This window comes from Myotis myotis, unplaced genomic scaffold (assembly GCF_014108235.1).
Source record: "Myotis myotis isolate mMyoMyo1 unplaced genomic scaffold, mMyoMyo1.p scaffold_m19_p_2, whole genome shotgun sequence".
Classification (NCBI taxonomy): Eukaryota; Metazoa; Chordata; class Mammalia; order Chiroptera; family Vespertilionidae; genus Myotis; species Myotis myotis.
The window spans coordinates 136,946,487-136,967,644 of record NW_023416324.1 but is presented as its reverse complement, the minus strand read 5'-3'; the positions used below and the strand labels follow the sequence as shown (position 1 = coordinate 136,967,644).

The following is a 21,158-nucleotide window of genomic DNA, read 5'->3' as shown; positions in this document are numbered from 1 at the left end:
CCCACTTTCCATTTAATCTATTTTTGAACTTATCCAAGATAGAAAAGAACATTGTGAAAACCTGCAATATTCGGTTATGGGTCAATGAGTTTAAAGTTCTGTTGTTCCATAGTTCCGTATGAACTGTCACCTCGGGAATGAACAACCTACAAGAGCTGCTTTGGATCCCAAAGGGTTTGGGTGAGAGGAGGGAGTTGAATAGGTGGAAACTGAGTCTTACCACTGGAGGAACAAGAATCTCATGCCTGGCCCATGGTGGGTGGCAACACCATCCTTCTACGTGAACAGCAGCGTGGCAAAGATTATTTCTATTGGGAAATTTGTCATTCCAGCGTTCCAGCCTTCTGGCATCAATGTAGAGGGTGCCCTTCAGTGGAGGTAGTCCACCAGAGCTTTTGAAAAAGGTGTATATAACAAAGGATGAGCCTGCTAAAGAAAGCAGTTATTTTTAGGTGATTGTGTTAATGTTGTAATCTGATGAGTTCTGTGGTCATACCTCTCTACTGGAACATGGGAGAGAACATACACACACCTCTGATTTTACAATGAATCTCTTGACTATCATATCGTTATGTTTTATTCTATGCAGGCTTATTACTGAAATGGAGACTTATTCCTGGTCTTTGGACAATAATTCAGTGGTGGACCCTAATATAGCAGTACGGTCTGTCACTTCCGATCCGAAAGACACTGGGGGGTCTACAGGTGTTCTCTTCACTGTGCAGAAAGGTGAGCTATTTGTTTTCTGTGCTTGTAATATCAGAGAGCATTCTGCTACCAACCATAACTAATGATTTATTCATGAAAATGTAGACTTTTAAAATATACTTTTCTCCCCCATCTCATAGGAGCTAGCGATTCTCTTCTTACTGGTGACACACGTGTAGATCCAAAGGAGGACAGTTTTCATCCAGATAAAATGACTGAACTTCAGATCTGGCTCAATACATCAACAAGTAGGTCTCAAACTTTGTTATATTTTTAAAAATGCACCCCAATTCATGGAATTAATAATTTAAAAATCACTGAGTGCAAAATAATGTTTACACAGTTTCACACTGAATAATTTACATTTGAGTATGTTAGAGCTCTTCCAGATTACAGTAATCTTTACAATGCTAGGTCATAGAGATGATTACTTTTCTTCTTTCTTCCTTTTCAAAAATATTTTGGAGGATAGTAGAATTGAAATGCCCTGGCCATGGACACAAATCTGTTTTCTAATAAAAATCTAGCTAATGTGGCTCATTAAAAAAAATACACTTAAAAAAATATTCAGTCACAAGCTCTGTCCATGGCACTCACCTACTGGGATTCATCCTATACACCTGTGCTGGGGATATTTTAGGTAATTGACCCAGGCATCACTTACTAGTACCAATTTTCAGTTATTTCCACTAATATGGTGCCAAGCATGGGCTCTCTATTCTCTTGCACATGGCCCTACAGAAATTCTTATGTCTAACTTGAAATGTTTGTACTTTACAAAGTCTAAAAAAGTTTGACTGATTCTTTTACAATAATAATAAGCAAACCAGACACACACATTTACACTTATTTTCTCCCTAAAAAAAAAAAAAAAAAAAAAAAAAAGAAGAAGAAGAAGAAGAAGAAGAAAAAAGAAACAGAATGCTATAATGAACTTATTTTGGAAAGACTAAGTTTATATTTCTCATTGGTTATATAATTCTGATTGGTTAATAAATGTATTTTGGTCACAGAACTTGCAAATATCTTCCCTTCAGTCTGCAGTAATCTTTTGCTTGTTTTTTTAAAAGTTTATATTGTGTTTATTTATAAAATCTAATTTCACAGTTATTAACAGAGCTAATATGTTAAAGTGAATTAAGTATGAGAATAAACTTTTTTTCTTTTGCTTGTTTTTTTAAATAAATCTTATTGTTCAGATTATTACAGTTGTTCCTCTTTTTTCCACCCATAACTCCCTTCCACCCAGTTCCCACCCCACCCTCTGCCCTTACCCACCCCCACTGTCCTCATCCATAGGTGTACGATTTTTGTCCAGTCTCTTCCCCAACCCCCCACATCCCTTTCCCTCCCAAGAATTGTCAGTCCATTCCCTTTCTATGCCCCTGATTCTATTATGCCCCTTATTCTATTCTTTTCACCAGTTTACTCTGTTTATCAGATTTTTTATTCACTTGATTTTTAGATTCACTTGTTGATAGATATGTAATTGTTGTTCATAATTTTTATCTTTACCTTTTTTCTTCTTCTTCCTCTTCTTAAAGAATACCTTTCAGCATTTCATATAATACTGGTTTGGTGGTGATGAACTCCTTTAGCTTTTTCTTATCTGTGAAGCTCTTTATCTGACCTTCACTTCTGAATGATAGCTTTGCTGGATAAAGTAGTCTTGGTTGTAGGTTCTTGCTATTCATCACTTTGAATATTTCTTGCTACTCCCTTCTGGCCCACACAGTTTCTGTTGAGAAATCAGCTGACAGTCGTATGGGTACTCCCTTGTAGGTAACTGACTTTCTTTCTCTTGCTGCTTTTAGGATACTCTCTTTGTCTTTTGCTCTTGGCATTTTAATTATGATGTGTCTTGGTGTGGTCCTCTTTGAATTCCTTTTGTTTAGGGGTCTATGTGCTTCCTGGACTTGGAAGTCTATTTCTTTCACCAGGTAGGGGAAGTTTTCTGTCATTATTTCTTCAAATATGTTTTCAATATCTTGCTCTCTCTCTTCTTCTGGCACCCCCATAATTCAGATGTTGGTACGCTTGAAGTTGTCCCAGAGGCTCCTTACACTATCTTCATATTTTTGGAATCTTTTTTCTTTTTCTTTTTCGGTTGGGTCTTTTTTGTTTCTTCGTATTTCAAATCTTTGACTTGATTCTTGGGATCCTCTTGTCTGCTGTTGGATCTCTGTATATTATTCTTTATTTCAGTCAGTGTATGCTTAATTTCTAGTTGGTCCTTTTCATATCCTCGAGGGTCTCACTAAATTTATCGGCAGTTTCTAGAAAATTCTTGAAAAACCTTATAAGTTTGGTTTTGAACTCTATATCCAGCTATTTGTTTTCTGTGCTTGTAATATCCAGTCTCTTCCCCAACCCCCCACATCCCTTTCCCTCCCAAGAATTGTCAGTCCATTCCCTTTCTATGCCCCTGATTCTATTATGCTTTCCTCCATTTCTGTCATTTGTGACCTGTTTCTTTGTCTCCGCATTTTTTATGCTTCCCTGTGTTGATAGAGTGGCTTTGTGTGCTAGGTGTCCTATAGGGCCCAGTGGCTCAGCCTCCCCAATTACCTGAGGTGGACACTCTTGGTGAACCCCTTTGTGGGCTTTGTGCACAGTCTTGTTGTAGTTAAGCCTTGATTGTTGTAGGTATCACTGGGAGGAATTGACCTCCAGGCCAATTGGCTGTGAAAATCAGCTGTGTCGGCAGTGGGAGAACTTCTGTGCTGAAGACACCCTTATGGGGCAAAACTTGCTTCAGTGGGGCTTTGGTGCTCACTGAGTCTGCCCCTGAGTGTTTCCCTTATGGATCTGAGGAGTTATAATCTGGATGGTCCCACTCTGACCACTGGGTACACTGGCTCTTGGATCTCTGAGAAGGTGATAATTTAGCCTCTGCCTGAGGCTACCCAGCAGGATCTCTGGAGAGATCTGCACATTTCTCTTCTTTGTTTGGGGTTTGGATGTACTCAGATGAGGCCCAGCTGTAAAGCAATGCAAGCTGCTGTGGGGCCTTGGGCCTTCTTTTGGATGTTCTGGGTCTCTCTGACCCAGCTTCAGTTTATTAGGTAATTTTAGATCTCAAAGGGCCAGCCCATTCATATGCAAAAGCCTCTGCTTGCAGCTTGGGTGGAACAGGGTCTCAGGGAATCAACAGGGTGGAGCAATCAGCTATGGCTGCTCCTCAGTCCTGCCCTAAGAGGCCCCTGGGTCTCAGTGTTCCTCGGTAATTGCTGCAAGCACCTCTGAGAGAAAGCTGCCCTTGAGTTCCACCCGCTGCCAGATAGTCCAGTTTCTCCCCATATGAGTCTGGGTCCCCAGAGACTTGCCTGGAACTGGAGTCAGGGCTGTCGGGAGCTTGTGTCTCCCTCCTGATTGAAAAAGACACCGGCGTCCTCTGTTGCCAGCCCTTTCCGTACGTGCACCTCCGTACCTCAGCACTTTACTTCCGCACCTCCTCTGAGTCTCAGTGTGCTTTTCTCTTTTCTTCTAGTTGTAGAATTTCCACTCAGCTAGCCTTCCTGTGGTTCTGGATGATGTCTGTTTTGTCTTTAGTTGTAGTTTTGAAGAGGTTGTGTGAGGCAGCAATTTCAGGTGTTTACCTATGCTGCCATCTTGATTTCTCTTTTTTGCTTGTTTTTAATGTCTTCTGTCACGCCCAAATTTTAACCTGCACTGTATCAATCTTTTCCTCTATAATTGGCACCTTTTAAGAAAAATCTTTCCCTGTGCTAAAGTCACAATGATAGTCTCCTATATTTTCTTCTGGGTTTTTTAGTGTTTACATTTAGGTCTCAGTACACGTAGAATTTATGTTTGTGTTTGGTGGAAGATAGGGATCTAATTTTTTCTTCCATATGAACTATTAATATAGTTGAGTAGGTTAAAAAAACACAGTCTAAAAAGAACACTCAGAATGGACTGAAAGGGACATATTTTTTATATTGATTTTTAAAATGCTTCCAAACTTATCTATATTTTAATTCTTTGTTCCCTTAAAAACACATCACTCAAATGTATGGGCAAAAATTATTGGAAATACTTTTGTAAGGAAAGAAATTAGGGCAACTATCCTAGAAATTGAAGATCAAGTAGACAAAATATACCTAATAAACTTGACCTTTATATAAACTTATGTGTGTGTAATTTTGTTTGTAGACAGAAGATGCATAGTAAAAACTCTTCAAATATCAATGGAGTGCTTTAAAAACCACCCATTTATTAGGCCACATAGAAAAGTTATCCTATCTAATAATAGACAAACATGGTAATTAGCTATACCTCCGACACGCTTCCCATTGGCTAATCAGGGTGATATGCAAATTAACTGCCAACCAAGATGGCGGCTGACAGCCAGGCAGTTGAAGCTAACAGGAGGCTTGCTTGCTCCAGTGATGGAGGAAGCCAAGGTTCCCTGCCTGCCGCTGCCCAGCTCTGAGCTGCACTCTAAGCAACTATGTTGCAATTATAGAAGCTAAACAATCCCCAGAAACCTGCTTTCAGCCAGCCGGGCCTCAGAGCTGGAGTTGTAGCAGTGTTTCAATTATAGAAGCTAAACAAAGCCCAGATACCTGCTTTCAGCAGCTGAGGTCTCAGAGCTGGAGTTGAGCCTCAGAGCTAAAGCTGGCTCTCAGCTCCAGTGACAGCCATAGAAGGTAAATAAATCCCAGAATAAAAAAAAAGAAAAGAAAAAAAGGAGAGGTTGGGAGCTTCAGTCACCAGCCAGCCTGAAAACGGCCTTCAGACTGGCCAGGCACCCCAGTGGGGACCCCCACCCTGAAGGGAGTGTGACCAGCTGCAAACAGCCATCATCCCCTCATCCAGGCTGTCCAGGCACCCAAGCGGGACCTCCGCCCTGATCCGGGACACTCTTCAGGGCAAACCAGCCGGCCCCAACCTGTGCACCATGCCTCTATCCTATATAGTAAAAGGGTAATATGCAAACTGACCCTAACAGCAGAAGGACTGGGAATGACTGGTCACTATGACACACACTGACCACCAGGGGGAAGATGCTCAATGCAGGAGCTGCCCTCTGGTGGTCAGTGAGCTCCCACATGGAGGAGCTCTGCTCAGCCACAAGCCAGGCTGATGGCTGCCAGTACAACGGTGGTGGTGGGAGCCTCTCCTGCCTCCTCAGCAGCGCTAAGGATGTCCGACTGCAGTTTAGGCCTGCTCTCCCCTGGCAAGTGGACATCCCCCGAGGGCTGCCAGGCTGCCAGAGGGATGTCTGATTGCTATCTTAGGCCCAATCCCCCGGGGAGTGGGCCTAAGCCAGCAGGTGGTCATCCCCTGAGAGGTCCCAGACTGCGAGAGGGCACAGACCGGGCTGAGGGACCCCCCCACCCCCCGAGTGCACAAATTTTTGTGCACCGGGCCTCTAGCATATATTATAAAGTAAAAGTCACACAGGATATATATAGTTACTGACCATGCAATAAAAGTATGTATGTACCACAAAAGAATAGCCAAAATTTATCCAATTAGAAATTTTAAAGCACCATTGTTAGAAAGGAAATTAAAGTTCAAATTACAAATTACTTGAAAATTAATGGCAATGAAAACATCATAGATCAAAACCCGTAGGATGTGGATGAAGATTAATTTAAAGGAAAATATATATGCTTAATAAATTTATTAGAAAATAAAAGAAGGCGTTAAAAATAAACAAAGCATTCAGCAAAGAGGCATAAAAATAAAATAAATGTCAAGAAAGCTAGGAGGAAGGGATTAATAAATACAGGGGTAGAACTTAATAAAAATAAAAATTAACAAATCCTAGACTTAATCAACAAAATGAAAAATTGTTGAAAAGACGAATGAAATACATAAGCTTCTAACAAATTTGATGAAGAAAAGAAAGAAGAGAATATAAATAAAAAACATGAAGGGGGTATATCTAGAAATATGGAGATTGTTTAAAATTATAAGATAGTGGTAAATACAATTTATTCTAATGAATCTGAATATTTAGATGAGATAATGATTTTCTAATAAATGACCAAGATACTTTAGGAATGAGGAGAGGTGTGAACAGGGCCTTCCATATGTGTATGTGTGTGTGTATATATATATATATATATATATATATATATATATATATATATACTAGTAGCCCGGTGCACAAAAATTTGTGCACTCGGGGGTGAGAGTGAGGGGTGGGACCAGACCCCTCAGCCTGACCTGCACCCTCTGTCATGTTCCGGGACCCTGGCCAGTCCTGGCCTAGGCACAGGCCTACAGGCTTGGGCAGCCTGGCTCCTGAGGCCCCATTTTATCAGGAGAACAAAGTCGGCATTAGTTACAGCCCTCACAGAACCCAGCACACTGCATCTGTGCATACAACTGCCTCATTCATGTGCCTGTTTCGCCCTACTGAATTACTAACATCTTGAGGACATAGCTCTGTCTTATCCTGCTTCAACTTCAGTGCCTGGCCTGGTGCCATGGACCTGAGAGGGTTTGCTGAATGAGTGAATGAATGAGTGAATGAATGAGGAGTAAGTGAATGAGCAAGCAGCTACCAGCGGGGATAGTTTGCACTCTGCTCTGGGCTGCTTGTCGCAAACCCCGGGAAGTTCCCGCCCTGCTCCCAGCGGCCCTACTCCCCTCTGCCGGCTGCATAGTTCACGCAGGGCAAAGGTGGCCCCAGTGTGCATTGTGGCAGATTGGTGCATTAGCACCTGTCAGTCGGGGATCCCGCCGAGGACTGTTTGTGGGTGTGGCCAGTGGCAGATTGGTGCATTAGCACCTGTCAGCCGGGGATCCCCCCCAGAGGGCTGTTTGTGGGTGTGGCCAGTGGCAGATCGGTGCATTAGCACCTGTCAGGCGGGGATCCCCCCAGAGGGCTGTTTGTGGGTGTGGCCAGTGGCAGATCGGTGCATTAGCACCTGCCAGCCGGGGATCCCCACGGGAGGGCTGTTTGTGGGCGTGGCCAGTGGCAGATCGGTGCATAAGCACCTGTCAGCCTGGGATCCCCCAGGAAGGCTGTTTGTGGGCGTGGCCAGTGGCCGATTGCTGCCAGCCCTGGGTCTGTTCCCATACAGGCCGCCTGCCACTGGGGTCACAAATAGCTGGACTGGATGGCAGTGAGGCAGGCAGGGTGGCGCTGTCCCGCCCTGCCTGCAGTATGCAAATTAGCCACCATCTTTGTTGGTGGTTAACCGCCATCTTGGTTGGCAGTTAATTTGCATATCGCCCTGATCAGCCAATGGGAAGCGTGTCGGAGGTACGGTCAATTACCATGTTTGTCTATTATTAGATAGGATATATATATATATTTATACACATATATATGTATATATATATATTTAATTTATTGGTTGATGAGAGAAAGATTTGTTGTTCCACTTATTTATGCATTCATTGGTTGATTCTTTTTTTTTTAAATTAAATCTTTATTGTTCAGATTATTAATTGGTTCCTCTTTTTTCCCACCATAACTCCCCTCCACCCAGTTCCCACCCCACCCTCCGCCCTCACTCCCCACCCACTGTCCTCATCCATAGGTGGACGATTGTTGTCCAATCTCTTCCCGCACCCCCCCACACCCCTTTCCCCCCCAAGAATAGTCAGTCCATTTCTTTTCTATGTACTTGATTCTATTATAATCACCAGTTCATACTGTTCGTCAGATTATTTATTCACTTGATTTTTAGATTCACTTGTTCATAGATGTGTATTTGTTGTTCATAATTTGTATCTTTACCTTTTTCTTCTTCCTCTTCTTAAAGGATACCTTTCAGCATTTCATATAATACTGGTTTGGTGGTGATGAACTCCTTTAGCTTTTTCTTATCTGTGAAGCTCTTTATCTGACCTTCACTTCTGAATGATAGCTTTGCTGGATAAAGTAGTCTTGGTTGTAGGTTCTTGCTATTCATCACTTTGAATATTTCTTGCTACTCCCTTCTGGCCCACACAGTTTCTGTTGAGAAATCAGCTGACAGTCGTATGGGTACTCCCTTGTAGGTAACTGACTTTCTTTCTCTTGCTGCTTTTAGGATACTCTCTTTGTCTTTTTCTCTTGGCATTTTAATTATGATGTGTCTTGGTGTGGTCCTCTTTGGATTCCTTTTGTTTAGGGGTCTATGTGCTTCCTGGACTTGGAAGTCTATTTCTTTCACCAGGTAGGGGAAGTTTTCTGTCATTATTTCTTCAAATATGTTTTCAATATCTTGCTCTCTCTCTTCTTCTGGCACCCCTATAATTCGCATGTTGGTACGCTTGAAGTTGTCCAAGAGGCTCCTTACACTATCTTCGTATTTTTGGATTCTTTTTTCATTTTGCTTTTCCGGTTGGGTGTTTTTTGCTTCTTCATATTTCAAATCTTTGACTTGATTCTTGAGCTCCTCTGGTCTGCTGTTGGGAGTCTGTATAATATTCTTTATCGCAGTCAGTTTATGCTTAATTTCTAGTTGGTCCTTTATCACAACATCGAAGGTCTCACTAGATTTCTTGAGGGTCTCATTAAGTTTATCGGCGGTTTCTAGAAAATTCTTGAAAAACCTAAAAAGTGTGGTCTTGAACTCTATATCCAGTAGTTGGCTTTCCTCCATTGCTGTCATTTGTGTCTTGTTTCTTTGTCTTGGCATTTTTTATGCTTCTCTTTGTTGATAGAGTGCCTTTCTGTGCTAAGTGTCCCAATTACCTGAGGTAGACACTCTTGGTGCACCCCCTGTGGGCTTTGTGCACAGTCTTGTTGTAGTTAAGCCTTGATTGTTGTAGGTAAAACTGGGAGGATTTGACCTCCAGGCCAATTGGCTGTGAGAATCAGCTGTGTCTGCAGTGGGAGAACTTCTGTGCTGAAGACACCCTTATGGGGCAAGACTTGCTTCAGTGGGGCTTTGGTGCTCACTGAGTCTGCACCCTGAGTGTGTCCCTTATTGATCTGAGGAGTTGTAATTGGATGGTCTCACTCTGACCACTGGGTACACTGGCTGTTGGATCTAAGGAGGTGCTAATATAGCCTTTGCCTGAGGTTACCCAGCAGAAGCCAGCTGAAAGCAATGCAAGTTGCCCTGGGGCCTTGGGGCAGCTGCAGTTTGTTAAGTTATTTTCAGATTACAAAGGACCGGGCCTTTCATATGCAAAAGCCTCCATGCACAGCTTGGGCGGGGCGGGGTCTCAGGGGATCAATGGGGCGGGCCAAGCGAGCCAGCAGTATGGCTGCTCTCAGTCCTGCCTTCAGAGGTCCTGGCAATCTCCGCGAGTGCCTCTGAGAGAAAGCTGCCCTCGAGTTCCAACCGATGCCAGACAGTCCCATTTCTCCCGTATGAGTCTGGGTCCCCAGAGACTTGCCTGGAACTGGAGCTCAGAGCCTGAGACTCCCTCCCGATTGAAAAAGACAATAGTGTCCTCAGCCGCCAGCCCTCTCCGCATGCACCTCCGCACCTTTGTATTTACTTCAGCACCGCACCTCCTCTGAGTCTCGGTATGCTTTTCTCTTTCCTTCTAGTTGTAGAACTTCCACTCAGCCAGCCTTCCTATGGTTCTGGATGATGTCCGTTATGACTTTTAGTTGTATTTTTGAAGTGGTTGTGTGAGGCAGCAATATCCAGTGTTTACCTATGCCTCCATCTTGGTTTCTCCTCTATCATCATTGGTTGATTCTTATACGTGCCCTGACGAGGGATCAAATCCACAACCTTTGTGTATTAGGATGAGGCTCTAATCAACTGAGCGTCCCAGCAGGGCCATCTTCTAATCAATATACTTCTATGGATTTGAATTTTATATCAAGCATGCCATTCTTTTATAAAAATAAGAGGAAGCCTTATTGCATTTTTAGGGTTAACTTTCTCCTTTAGTGTCCAGAAGGAACAATTTCAATGTGCCATGAAAAAGTCCTAGAGCCCTGGCCTGGTGATTCAGTTGGTTGGAGCGTTCTTCTGTATACCAAAATGTTGCAGGTTCAATTTCCAGTCCCCAGTCAGGCATATGGGAGGCAACCAATGGATGTTTCTCTCTCATATCAATGTTTCTTTATCTCTCCCTTCCCATCCTCTCTCTCTAAAAAATCAATAAAACATATCCTCAAGTGAGGGTTAAAAAAAACACAGTGTGTTGAGGCTAGAGCAACCCCATTGCTAGCCTGTGAAGGGCATTTGATGGGCTGTCAGGATCTTGCCTGCTGATTTCTCAAGTTGCATGACTGAATATATAGACTGACCTAACTGCCACTTTTTTAGTTTTCCGTGTATCACTTGTAAAAGAGAGCACAGTTTAGGAAATTAATTAAGTTAAAAAGTATACTTATTGTTGGTGTTTCTATTATTTAAAATATGGCCAACAGCTGTATGAAGTGTTAGGAAATATTCCTTAGGTAGTTCTGTTTGACTGCTGCCCTGGTCAGCCTCACCGTAAAACCCTTGGCTGTGGCCATGTTCTTCTAGGATTGCTAAGGAACAGTTAAGCACCTTTTCCAATGTCCTGAAGATATGTGTCACAATAGTCTTCCAGCTCTGGGAAAGCTTGTAATTTTCATGAAATGGCAGAGACCAATAAATAGTTCAAGAAATGATAGGAGAACCCTAAAGATTCCACCAAAACACTACTAGAATTGATAAATGAATTCAGCAAAGTAGCAGGATACAATATAAATATCCAGAATTTTATTTTTTAATTTTTTAAAAATATGTTTTTATTGATTTCAGAGAGGAAGGGAGAGGGAAAGAGAGAAACATCAATGATGAAGGAGAATCACTGATTGGCTGTCTCCTGCACTCCCCCTTCTGCAACCCTGCAACCCAGAATCAAACCCAGGACTCTTCAGTTTGTAGGTCGATGCTCTGTCCACTGAGCCAAACCAGCTAGGGCAGAAATTAGTTGCATTTTTATACACCAATAATGAACTACCAAAAGGGAAACTAAAAAAACAATCCCATTTACAATTGCTTCAATGATAATAAAATACTAGGGATAAATGTAACCAGGATGTAAAAGACCTGTACTCAGAAAATTATAAGACAGAAGAAAGAAGTTGAAGAAGATGCAAATAAGTGGAAGCATATACTGTGTTCACGGATAGGAAGAATTAACATCATTAAAATGTCCATACCACCCAAAGCAATCTACAGATTCAATTCCTATGAAACACCAATTCCTATGAAAATACCAATGACCCATTTCACATAATTAGAACAAATATTCCAAAAATTCATATGGGACCACAAAAGACCTGAATAGCCACAGCAATCCTGAGAAAGAAAAACAAAATTGAAGGAATCACACTACCTAGTATCAAACTATATCACAATGCATAATAATCAAAACAGCATGGTACTGGGCCCTAGCTGGTTTGGCTCAGTGGATAGAGTGTCGGCCTGTGAACAGAAGTATCCCAGGTTTGATTCTGGTCAAGGGCACATGCCTGGGTTGCAGGCTCGATCCCCAGTAGTGGGTGTGCAGGAGGCAGCCGATCAGTGATTCTCTCTCATCATTGATGTTTCTATCTCTCTCTCCCTCTCCCTCTCCTTCTCCCTTTCTCTCTGAAATAAATAAAAATATAAAAACAAACAAACAAAAGAAACACAGAATGGTACTGGCATAAAAACAGACACATAAATCAATGAAACAGAGTAGAGAGTCCAGAAATAAACCCAGGTCTTTATAGTCAACTAGAGGCCTAGTGCATGAAATTTGTGCACTCAGGGAGAGGGGAAGGGTTCCCTCAGCCCAGCCTGCACCGTCTCACAGTCTGGGAGCCCACAGGGGATGTCCGACTGATGGCTTAGGCCTGCTCCCAGGGGGAATGGGCCTAAGCTGGCAGTCAGACATCCTGAGCACTGCCACGAAGGTGGGAGAGGCTCTCGCCATCACCACTGCGCTCACCAGCCATAAGCCTGACTCAGGGCTTCTGGCTGAGCTGCGCTCCCCCTGTGGGAGCACACTGACCACCAGGTGGCAGCTCCTGAATTGAGCATCTGACCCTTGATGGTCAGTGTGCATCATAGCAACTGGTAGTTCCGCTGTTCGGTCAATTTGCATATTAGCCTTTTATTATATAGGATTACTATTTGACAAAGGAGGCAAAAACATAAAATGGCCTAAAGATAGTCTATTCAATAAATGGTTCTGGGAAAATTAAACAGATAATGTGCAAAAAATGTAACTAGATCACCTTCTTACAACATACACAAGAATAAACTCCAAAAAGATTAAAGACTTAAATGTTAGGTTAGAAAACATAAAAATCCTAGAAAACATAGGCAGTAAAATATTGGGCATTTCTTTATATTTATTTTTTTATTGATTTCACAGAGAGGAAGGGAGAGGGAGAGAGAGATAGACATCAATGATTGACTGCCTTCTGCACACCCACACTGGGGATCGAGCCCACAACCTGGGCATGTGCCCTGACTGGGAAACAAATAGTGACCTCCTGGTTCATAGGTCAACCCTCTACCACTGAGCCATGCCATCTGGGCATTGGATATTTCTTGTAGCAATATTTTTTTCTGATATATCTCCTCTGGCAGGGGAAACAAACAAACAAAATAAACAAATGGAACTACATCAAACTAAAAATCTTTTGTACAGCAAAGGAAACCATCAACAAAATGAAAAGATAACCCACTGAATGGGAGAACAGATTTCCCAATACACCTATAAGGGCTTAAAGTTCAAAACTTACAAAGAACTTATAAAACTCAACACCAGAGAACCAAGATGGCGGCATAGGTTAACGCCAGAGTTTGCTGCCTTGAACAACAACTTCAAAAGTGAAACTAAAAAACGGAACGGACATCACCCAGAACCACAGGAACACTGGCTGAGTGGAAGTCCTACAACTAGGAGGAAAGAGCAACGCATACGGACACTCAGAGGAGGCGCAGTGCTGAAGTCAAATTCTGAGGTGCGGAGTCGCGGAGCGGGCTGGCGGCGGAGGGCGCGGTTGGCGTTTTCAATCAGGAGGGAGTCGCAGACTCTGAGCTCCAGATACAGGCGAGTCTTTAGGGATCCAGACTCAAACGGGAGAAGCGGGACTGTCTGGCTTCGGTCAGAGCGAGTGCAGCTTTCTCTCCGAGCTTTGCAGCGGGTGCTGGGACTCAGAGAGGCAGAGCCCCTGGGGACAGGACTGAGAGCCGCCATAACTGCTCTCTCTGGCCCACCCTGTTGATCCTGTGCGACCCGCCCCGCCCAAGCCCTGCACACAGGCATTTGCCGGATAGCCTCAGGCAAACGCCAGATTAGCACCTCCCTAGAGGACAGAAGTTCTCTCACTGCTGACACAGCTGATTCTCATAGCCACTTGGCCTGGAGGTCAAACCCTCCCTGGAATTAGCTACAACAATCAAGATTTAACTATAAAACTGCGAACAAAGACCACTAGGGGGTGCACCAAGGAAGCATAACAAAATTCGGAGACAAAGAAACAGGACAAAATTGTCAATGGAAGATATAGAGTTCAGAACCACACTTTTAAGGTCTCTCAAGAACTGTTTAGAAGCCGCCGATAAACTTAATGAGATCTACAAGAAAACTAATGAGACCCTCGATCTTATATTGGGGAACCAACTAGAAATTAAGCATACACGGACTGAAATAACGAATATTATACAGACTCCCGACAGCAGACCAGAGGAGCGCAAGAATCAAGTCAATGATTTGAAATGCGAGGAAGCAAAAAACACCCAACCGGAAAAGCAAAATGAAAAAAGAATCCAAAAATGCGAGCATAGTGTAAGGAGCCTCTGGGACAGCTTCAAGCGTACCAACATTAGAATTATAGGGGTGCCAGAAGATGAGAGAGAGCAAGATATTGGAAACCTATTTGAAGAAATAATGACAGAAAACTTCCCCCACCTGGTGAAAGAAATGGACTTACAGGTCCAAGAAGCACGGAGAACCCCAAAGAAAAGGAATCCAAAGAGGACCACACCAAGACACATCATAATTAAAATGCCAAGAGCAAAAGATAAAGAGAGAATCTTAAAAACAGCAAGAGAAAGAAACTCAGTTACCTACAAGGGAATACTCATACGACTGTCAGCTGATTTCTCAACAGAAACTTTGCAGGCCAGAAGGGAGTGGCAAGAAATATTCAAAGTGATGAATACCAAGAACCTACAACCAAGATTACTTTATCCAGCAAAGCTATCATTCAGAATTGAAGGTCAGATAAAGAGCTTCACAGATAAGGAAAAGCTAAAGGAGTTCATCACCACCAAACCAGGATTATATGAAATGCTGAAAGGTATCCTTTAAGAAGAGGAAGAGGAAGAAAAAGGTAAAGATACAAATTATGAACAACAAATATGCATCTATCAACAAGTGAATCTAAGAATCAAGTGAATAAATAATCTGATGAACAGAATGAACTGTTGATTATAATAGAATCAGGGACATAGAAAGGGAATGGACTGACTATTCCTGGGGGGGAAAGGGGTGTGGGAGATGCGGGAAGAGACTGGACAAAAATCGTGCACCTATGGATGAGGACAGTGGGTGGGGAGTGAGGGCGGAGGGTGGGGCGGGAACTGGGAGGAGGGGAGTTATGGGGGGGGGGGGAAAGAGGAACAAATGTAATAATCTGAACAATAAAGATTTAATTAAAAAACAAACAAACTCAACACCAAAAAACAAGCAATCCAATTTAAAAATGGGCAAAGGTCCTGAATAGACACTTTTCCAAAGAAGACATACCGATGGCCTATAGGCATATGAAAAAATGCTCAACATCACTAATAAAAAAATGCAAATTAAAACCACAATGAGATATTACCTTACACCTGTGAGAATGGCTATCATCAATAAATCAACAAACAGCAATTGTTAGGAAAGATGTAGAGAAAAGGGGACCCATGTACACTGCTGGTGGGAATACAGATTGGTGCAGCCACTGTGGAAAGCAGTATGGAGTTGCCTCAAAAAATTAAAAATGGAACTGCCTTATAACCCAGCAATTTAACTTCTTGGAATATATTTGAAGAAACTCAAAACACTAATTGGAAAGAATATATGCACTCCTATGCTCATTGCAGCATTATTTACAATAGCCAAGATTTGGAAGTGGCCCAAGTGTCCATCAGTAGATGAGTGGATAAAAAAGTTGTGGTACATTTACACAATAGAATACTGCCCAGTTGTTAAAAAAAAAAAAGAGAAGGATTTCTTACCCATTGTGACAGCATGGATGTACCTGGAGAGCATTATGCTAAGTGAAATAAGCCAGTCAGAGCAAGACAATTACCATATGATTTCACTCATATATGGAATCTAATGAACAGAATGAACTTACAAGCAAAATAGAGACAGACTCATAGATAGATAGCAGGCTGACAGCTGTTGGGGAAGTAGGGATACTGGTTAAGTGGGGGAGGGATTGAGAAAAAAAGAAAATAAAAGAGAAAGAACTCATTGACACGGACAGCAGTAGGGTGATTGCACGGGGGTGCGGTGGGAGGGGGTGGAGGTGGAAGAAGGTATAGGGGGGATAAATGGTGATGGGTAAAAAACATGGAAGAAAAAGATCAGTGTTTGCAAATTATATGATCATTTACAAAAAGAAAAAAAGGGATGATGGAAAGAATCTGGCTCCATGGAAAGAGTCCCTGATATGAACAATTTGAACTCCTGGCTCTGTGACTTAATAGACTGGTTCCTGCTCAGTCCCTTTGAACAGGAGGCAGACCTCACAGAACACTTCTCTAGGCACAGCTGTCCTGATATTCACCCTGTACTCTTTCCTGTCCCATGTCAGGGAGTTAACTCCCTTTGAGGAGTTATTGTTCCCATTTAGAAGGTAAGAAATCTGAACCTCAGGAAAATAAATTAATATGGGAGGAATGGCCAACCACAGATTATATATGTTAACTAGAGGCCCGGTGCATGACATTCGTGCACTGGAGGGGTGTCCCTCAGCCTGGCCTGCGCCCTCTCGCAGTCTGGGACCCCGAGGGATCCTTAGTGCTGCCACGGAGGTGGGAGAGGCTCCCGCCACCGCCATTATGCTCACCAGCCACCAGCTGTGAGCCCAGCTCCTGGCTGAGTGGTGTTCCCCCTATGGCAGGTCGCTGACCACCAGGGGGCAGCTCCTACATTGGGCGTCTGCCCCCTGGTGGTCAGTGTGCATCATAATGACTGATTGTTCTGCTGTTTGGACAATTTGCATATTAGGGTTTTACTATATAGGATTACATACTTCAATTAAGTAAAGGTTCAGCCAGCAAACCATTTTTACTGTGTTTTAATCAATATTAAACAGCTGTGCAGTTCAACAGTGACATGGGACTTTGTTTCTTGTTTACTCTGCAGTTCATTTATTGATTTTCATCTCTTTTTTTCCTTCACAGGTAATGCCACGTCATATGGCTTTATAGTGTATCAAAACAGAAAGTTTTTCCAATCAAAAACTTTCAAAAGTCAATTAGATATTAATAAAAGAGTTATCTCAAGCACAACTAATAACACTGGGAACAATCAGAGTGTTTCTTTTAAAATGGCCTTTCAGCAGCAGGTGAGCATTCCCATTAACAAATTAATAATTTAGCCAACTCTTATTACAAAAGCAGGGATAGTTTGGGCAAAAGAAATTTACAGAAAAACTCTTTGAGAGTCTTTTTTTGAAAGTATTCACTTAAACCTTCCATATTTTTTTTGTCAGACTAACTAAATGCAAAATTGGCTAATTTGAATTTTTTATCTTTTCCCCCTTAATCTACAATGAAGATGTTATGCTTAATACATATCTGATTTCTCATACGATTATCTTATTCTTTTTGATTTTTTTCTACCAAGTTAAGCATTTAAAAATCTGTTGCAATTGTCTTATCAATTCACAGTACAAAGAAAAGGAACTCAAGTTCTATTCCTTTGCCTGTGTCTATTGGAATTTAAAAAAGCAAGATTGGGACACAGATGGCTGTTTCAAAGATGGAGAAAGGGATGGGTTGCTGCACTGCCGCTGTAACCACACTTCAAATTTTGCTGTGTTAATGGTAAGGATGTACAGTGTAATCTCTTTTCAGACAGGAATTTTGCTTACACACAGTTCTGGTATGTGCTAATTGAAGTTAACTTTGGTGTTTGGTTTACTCAAATCAGATTAAATGGGGGAAAAAAGGGAATGGGATGATCAGACTAAAAAGGGAAAGGCAAATAGAATAGATTCAATTTGTCCCATAGTTCCTGTACATATTTCTTAAATCTTTTAACTCCAAAGCTACCTTGTATAAGTAGCTGATAACATTTAACTTCATTGTGCAGCTTTATTTCACCTCTGGAAGTTCTTGGGCTGACCCTTTTAAGAAGAGGGGCTTCTGTTTGTTCCATTTCCAGAAAACTATTATTTTGGTGACACCAAAAATGTTAATGTATATTCTTGATGCAATGTGTGCCAACTTACCCATAATTAAGGTATTACTAATGCTGTGAATCTCCCAACGAGAAGCTGAAGTTTTCTTTCCCTAGTAACCATGATGTATTTGGGAAGCCAGTGGAGATCAGAATTCCCTGGAATGACAGAGACTATCGAATTAGAAAACATTGCTCTTTCAATGTTTTTGAGATAACTATAGTTTTCTTATTTTAATTATACAATCTTAGTTGATTTTGATTGTTTTCTAACTGGTATTACATGAAGATCTTCTTTCTCAATCAGAACATAATAAAGATAAAATTTTAACTTTTTTGGTAGCTGAGACTGCTACACATAGTAAATGATACAGAGTACATTGCCATAGTTCTTTTAGTTCTTTTTTCTTTTCTTTCTTTCTTTTTTTTTTGAGGTTAGGCTTTCAACTATTTCTTCTCATTAATATCTTCATCTGCCTCAATGACTACCTACTCATATTTACAATTAGTTTTTGGGTTGCAGCATTTTAAAAAAGGCGAATTAGAATTGTAAGTAGTGTGTGGGAGCTGAGTGAATAGATTATTTCTATGATCTGAAGATCTATGTAGTCTGATTCTTTGTCATCATAAAATTTTGTTTTATTTTTATTTGAAGTAAAGTTCATTTTTGTTTTTACTTCTACAAAAGAAACACATATTCACTGCATAAAGTATGAAAGCTTACCTATTGCACAGAAATACACTGATATGGGAAATCTTTATGAGATCTTAAATAGTCAAGAATAATTCTATTATGTTAATAAAGCCCTATATATTTGTGCAAAAGACATAGTAACATTTATAAGCACATCAAAAAAGGTCACTTCTGGAGAAGAGACAGGATTTCAAGCGGTAGGTTATGATATGGGGTAGTTGATAGTAAAGAGAAACATGTTTTTAAAAATATGTTTCTACTAGAGGCCCAGTGCATGAAATTCGTGCACGGGGGGAGGGGGGTTCCCTCAGCATAGCCTGCACCCTCTCCAATCTGGGACCTCTTAGGGGATGTCCGACTGCTGGTTTAGGTGCAATCCTGGGGATCGGGCCTAAACCGGCAGTCGGACATCCCTCTCACAATCTGGGACTGCTGGCTCTAACTGCTTGCCTGCCTGTCTACATGATTGCCCCTAACTGCCTCCCCCAACCAGCCTGATCACCCCTAACCGCCACTGCCTGACGACTGATTGCCCCCAACTGCGCCCCCATGCCAGCCTGGTCATCCCCAACTGCCCCCCCTGCTGGTTTGATTGCCCCCAACTACCCCCCCTCCTGCCCCCACTGGCTGGGTTGCCCCTAATTGACCCCTTCGCTGACCTGGTCACCCCAAGCAGCCTGCTGGTCAGTCCTTTGGTTGTCCCTCACTAACCACCCTGCCAGCCTGGTTGCCCACGCAGCCTGCTGTTCAGTCATTCAGTCATCCCTCGCTAACCACCCTTCCGGCCTGGTCGCCCCACACAGCCTGCTGGTCCATCCTTTTGTTGGCCCTCACTAACCCCCTGCTGGCCCTGTCACCCCATGCAGATTGCTGTTCAGTCGTTTGGTCGTCCCTCACTAACCCCCCTGCCTGCCTGGTCGCCCATGCAGCTGCTGTGTGGTTGTTACTGTTACTGTTCGGTCATTCTGTCTGGTCATGATGGGCCTAGGCCAGTGGTCGGCAAACTGCGGCTCGCGAGCCACATGTGGCTCTTTGGCCCCTTGAGTGTGGCCACGAAGTTTCAATCGCACTGTACGTGTGTGCCCGCGTGTGGTATTTTGTGGAAGAGCCACACTCAAGGGGCCGCAGTTTGCCAACCACTGGCCTAGGCTATTATTAATATGGATATAACTTTTATGTTTTATAAATAAGCATATATGGCTTTTTAAATTTTACCAATGAAAAATATTGGAAAGTATAGGAAATAATTATATCAAAAATAATTATATATATATCCTACCCTCTCAGTGACCACTATTATTACCTCCCTAGATTTCTAAGAATACTACTTACATGAAATATAGTTTTCATGGATATATACTAAAATACTGGAATAGAGATATCCTATATAATAAAAGCCCAGTGACCTAATGGCAGGATGACCAGAACAACCGTGGCCCCTTGCCCCAGCAGGCCCCCCCACCCCAATTGGGGGCAGAGTCTGCCGGCAAACCGCCTGTGGCCCCTCACCCTGGCCAGCCAGGACCCAATGGCCCCCATTGGAGTGGGCTGGTCTGCTCCCACCTGTGCACTGGGCCTCTATCCTATCTAATAAAAGAGAAACATGGTAATTAGCGTATGTCCGCTACCCTTCCCATTGGCTAATCAGCGAGATATGCAAATTAACTGCCAGCCAAGATGGCGGCCGGCAGCCAGGCAGCTGGAAGCTTACATGAGGCTTGCTTGCTTCAGTGACGGAGGAAACCAACGTTCTCTGCCTGCCTTGCTGGCCTCTGAGCCTGCAGTTTGAAACATTGTAACAAATATAGAAGCTAAACAAAACCCCAGAAACCTGCTTTCAGTGAGCCGGGATCTCAGAGCTGGAGTTATACATTGTTTCGAATATAGAACCGAAACAAACCAGATACCTGCTTTCAGCAGCAGAGGCCTCAGAGCTGGAGCCAGAGCTAAAGCTGGCCCAGAATAAAAAAAAAGAAAAAAAGGAGCAGTTGGGAGCTTCAGCCCTCAGCCCCTCACCCAGACTGGCCAGGCACCCCAGTGGGGACCCCCACCCTGAAGGGTGTGTGACCAGCTGCAAACAGCCCTCAGTCCCTCACCCAGGCTGGCCAGGCACCCCAGTGGGGACCCCCACCCTGATCCAGGACACCCTTCAGGGCAAACCAGCCAGCCTCCACCCGTGCACCAGGCCTCTATCCCATATAGTAAAATGGTAATATGCCTCCCAGCACTGGGATCAGCGGAGCTGAGAGGCCTCCTGGCACCGGGATCAGTGTGACAGGGGGCAGCGCCCAAACCCCCTGATCGCCCTGTGGCTCTGTGTGTGACAGGGGGTGGGGCCACAACCTCCCTATCTGCCCTGCTCTGTTTGTGACAGGGGAAGGCGCCCCAATCCCCTGATCAGCACTTCTCTGTGCCTGATAGGGGGGAGCTCCCCAACCCCCTGATCGCCCTGCAGCTCTGTGTG

The 21,158-nt window shown here is 43.0% G+C and overlaps 1 protein-coding gene across 1 annotated transcript in view; it reads left to right on the top strand.

Moving 5' to 3' along the window:
* ADGRG7 (adhesion G protein-coupled receptor G7) overlaps positions 1–21,158 on the top strand; it is an 86,664-nt gene that overhangs the window by 41,972 nt on the left and 23,534 nt on the right. The window contains exons 7-10 of the mRNA XM_036348525.1: positions 590–729; positions 849–956; positions 17,001–17,164; positions 17,490–17,645. Coding sequence (XP_036204418.1) covers positions 590–729; positions 849–956; positions 17,001–17,164; positions 17,490–17,645 — 568 coding nt within the window. The remainder of the gene's footprint in view (positions 1–589; positions 730–848; positions 957–17,000; positions 17,165–17,489; positions 17,646–21,158) is intronic.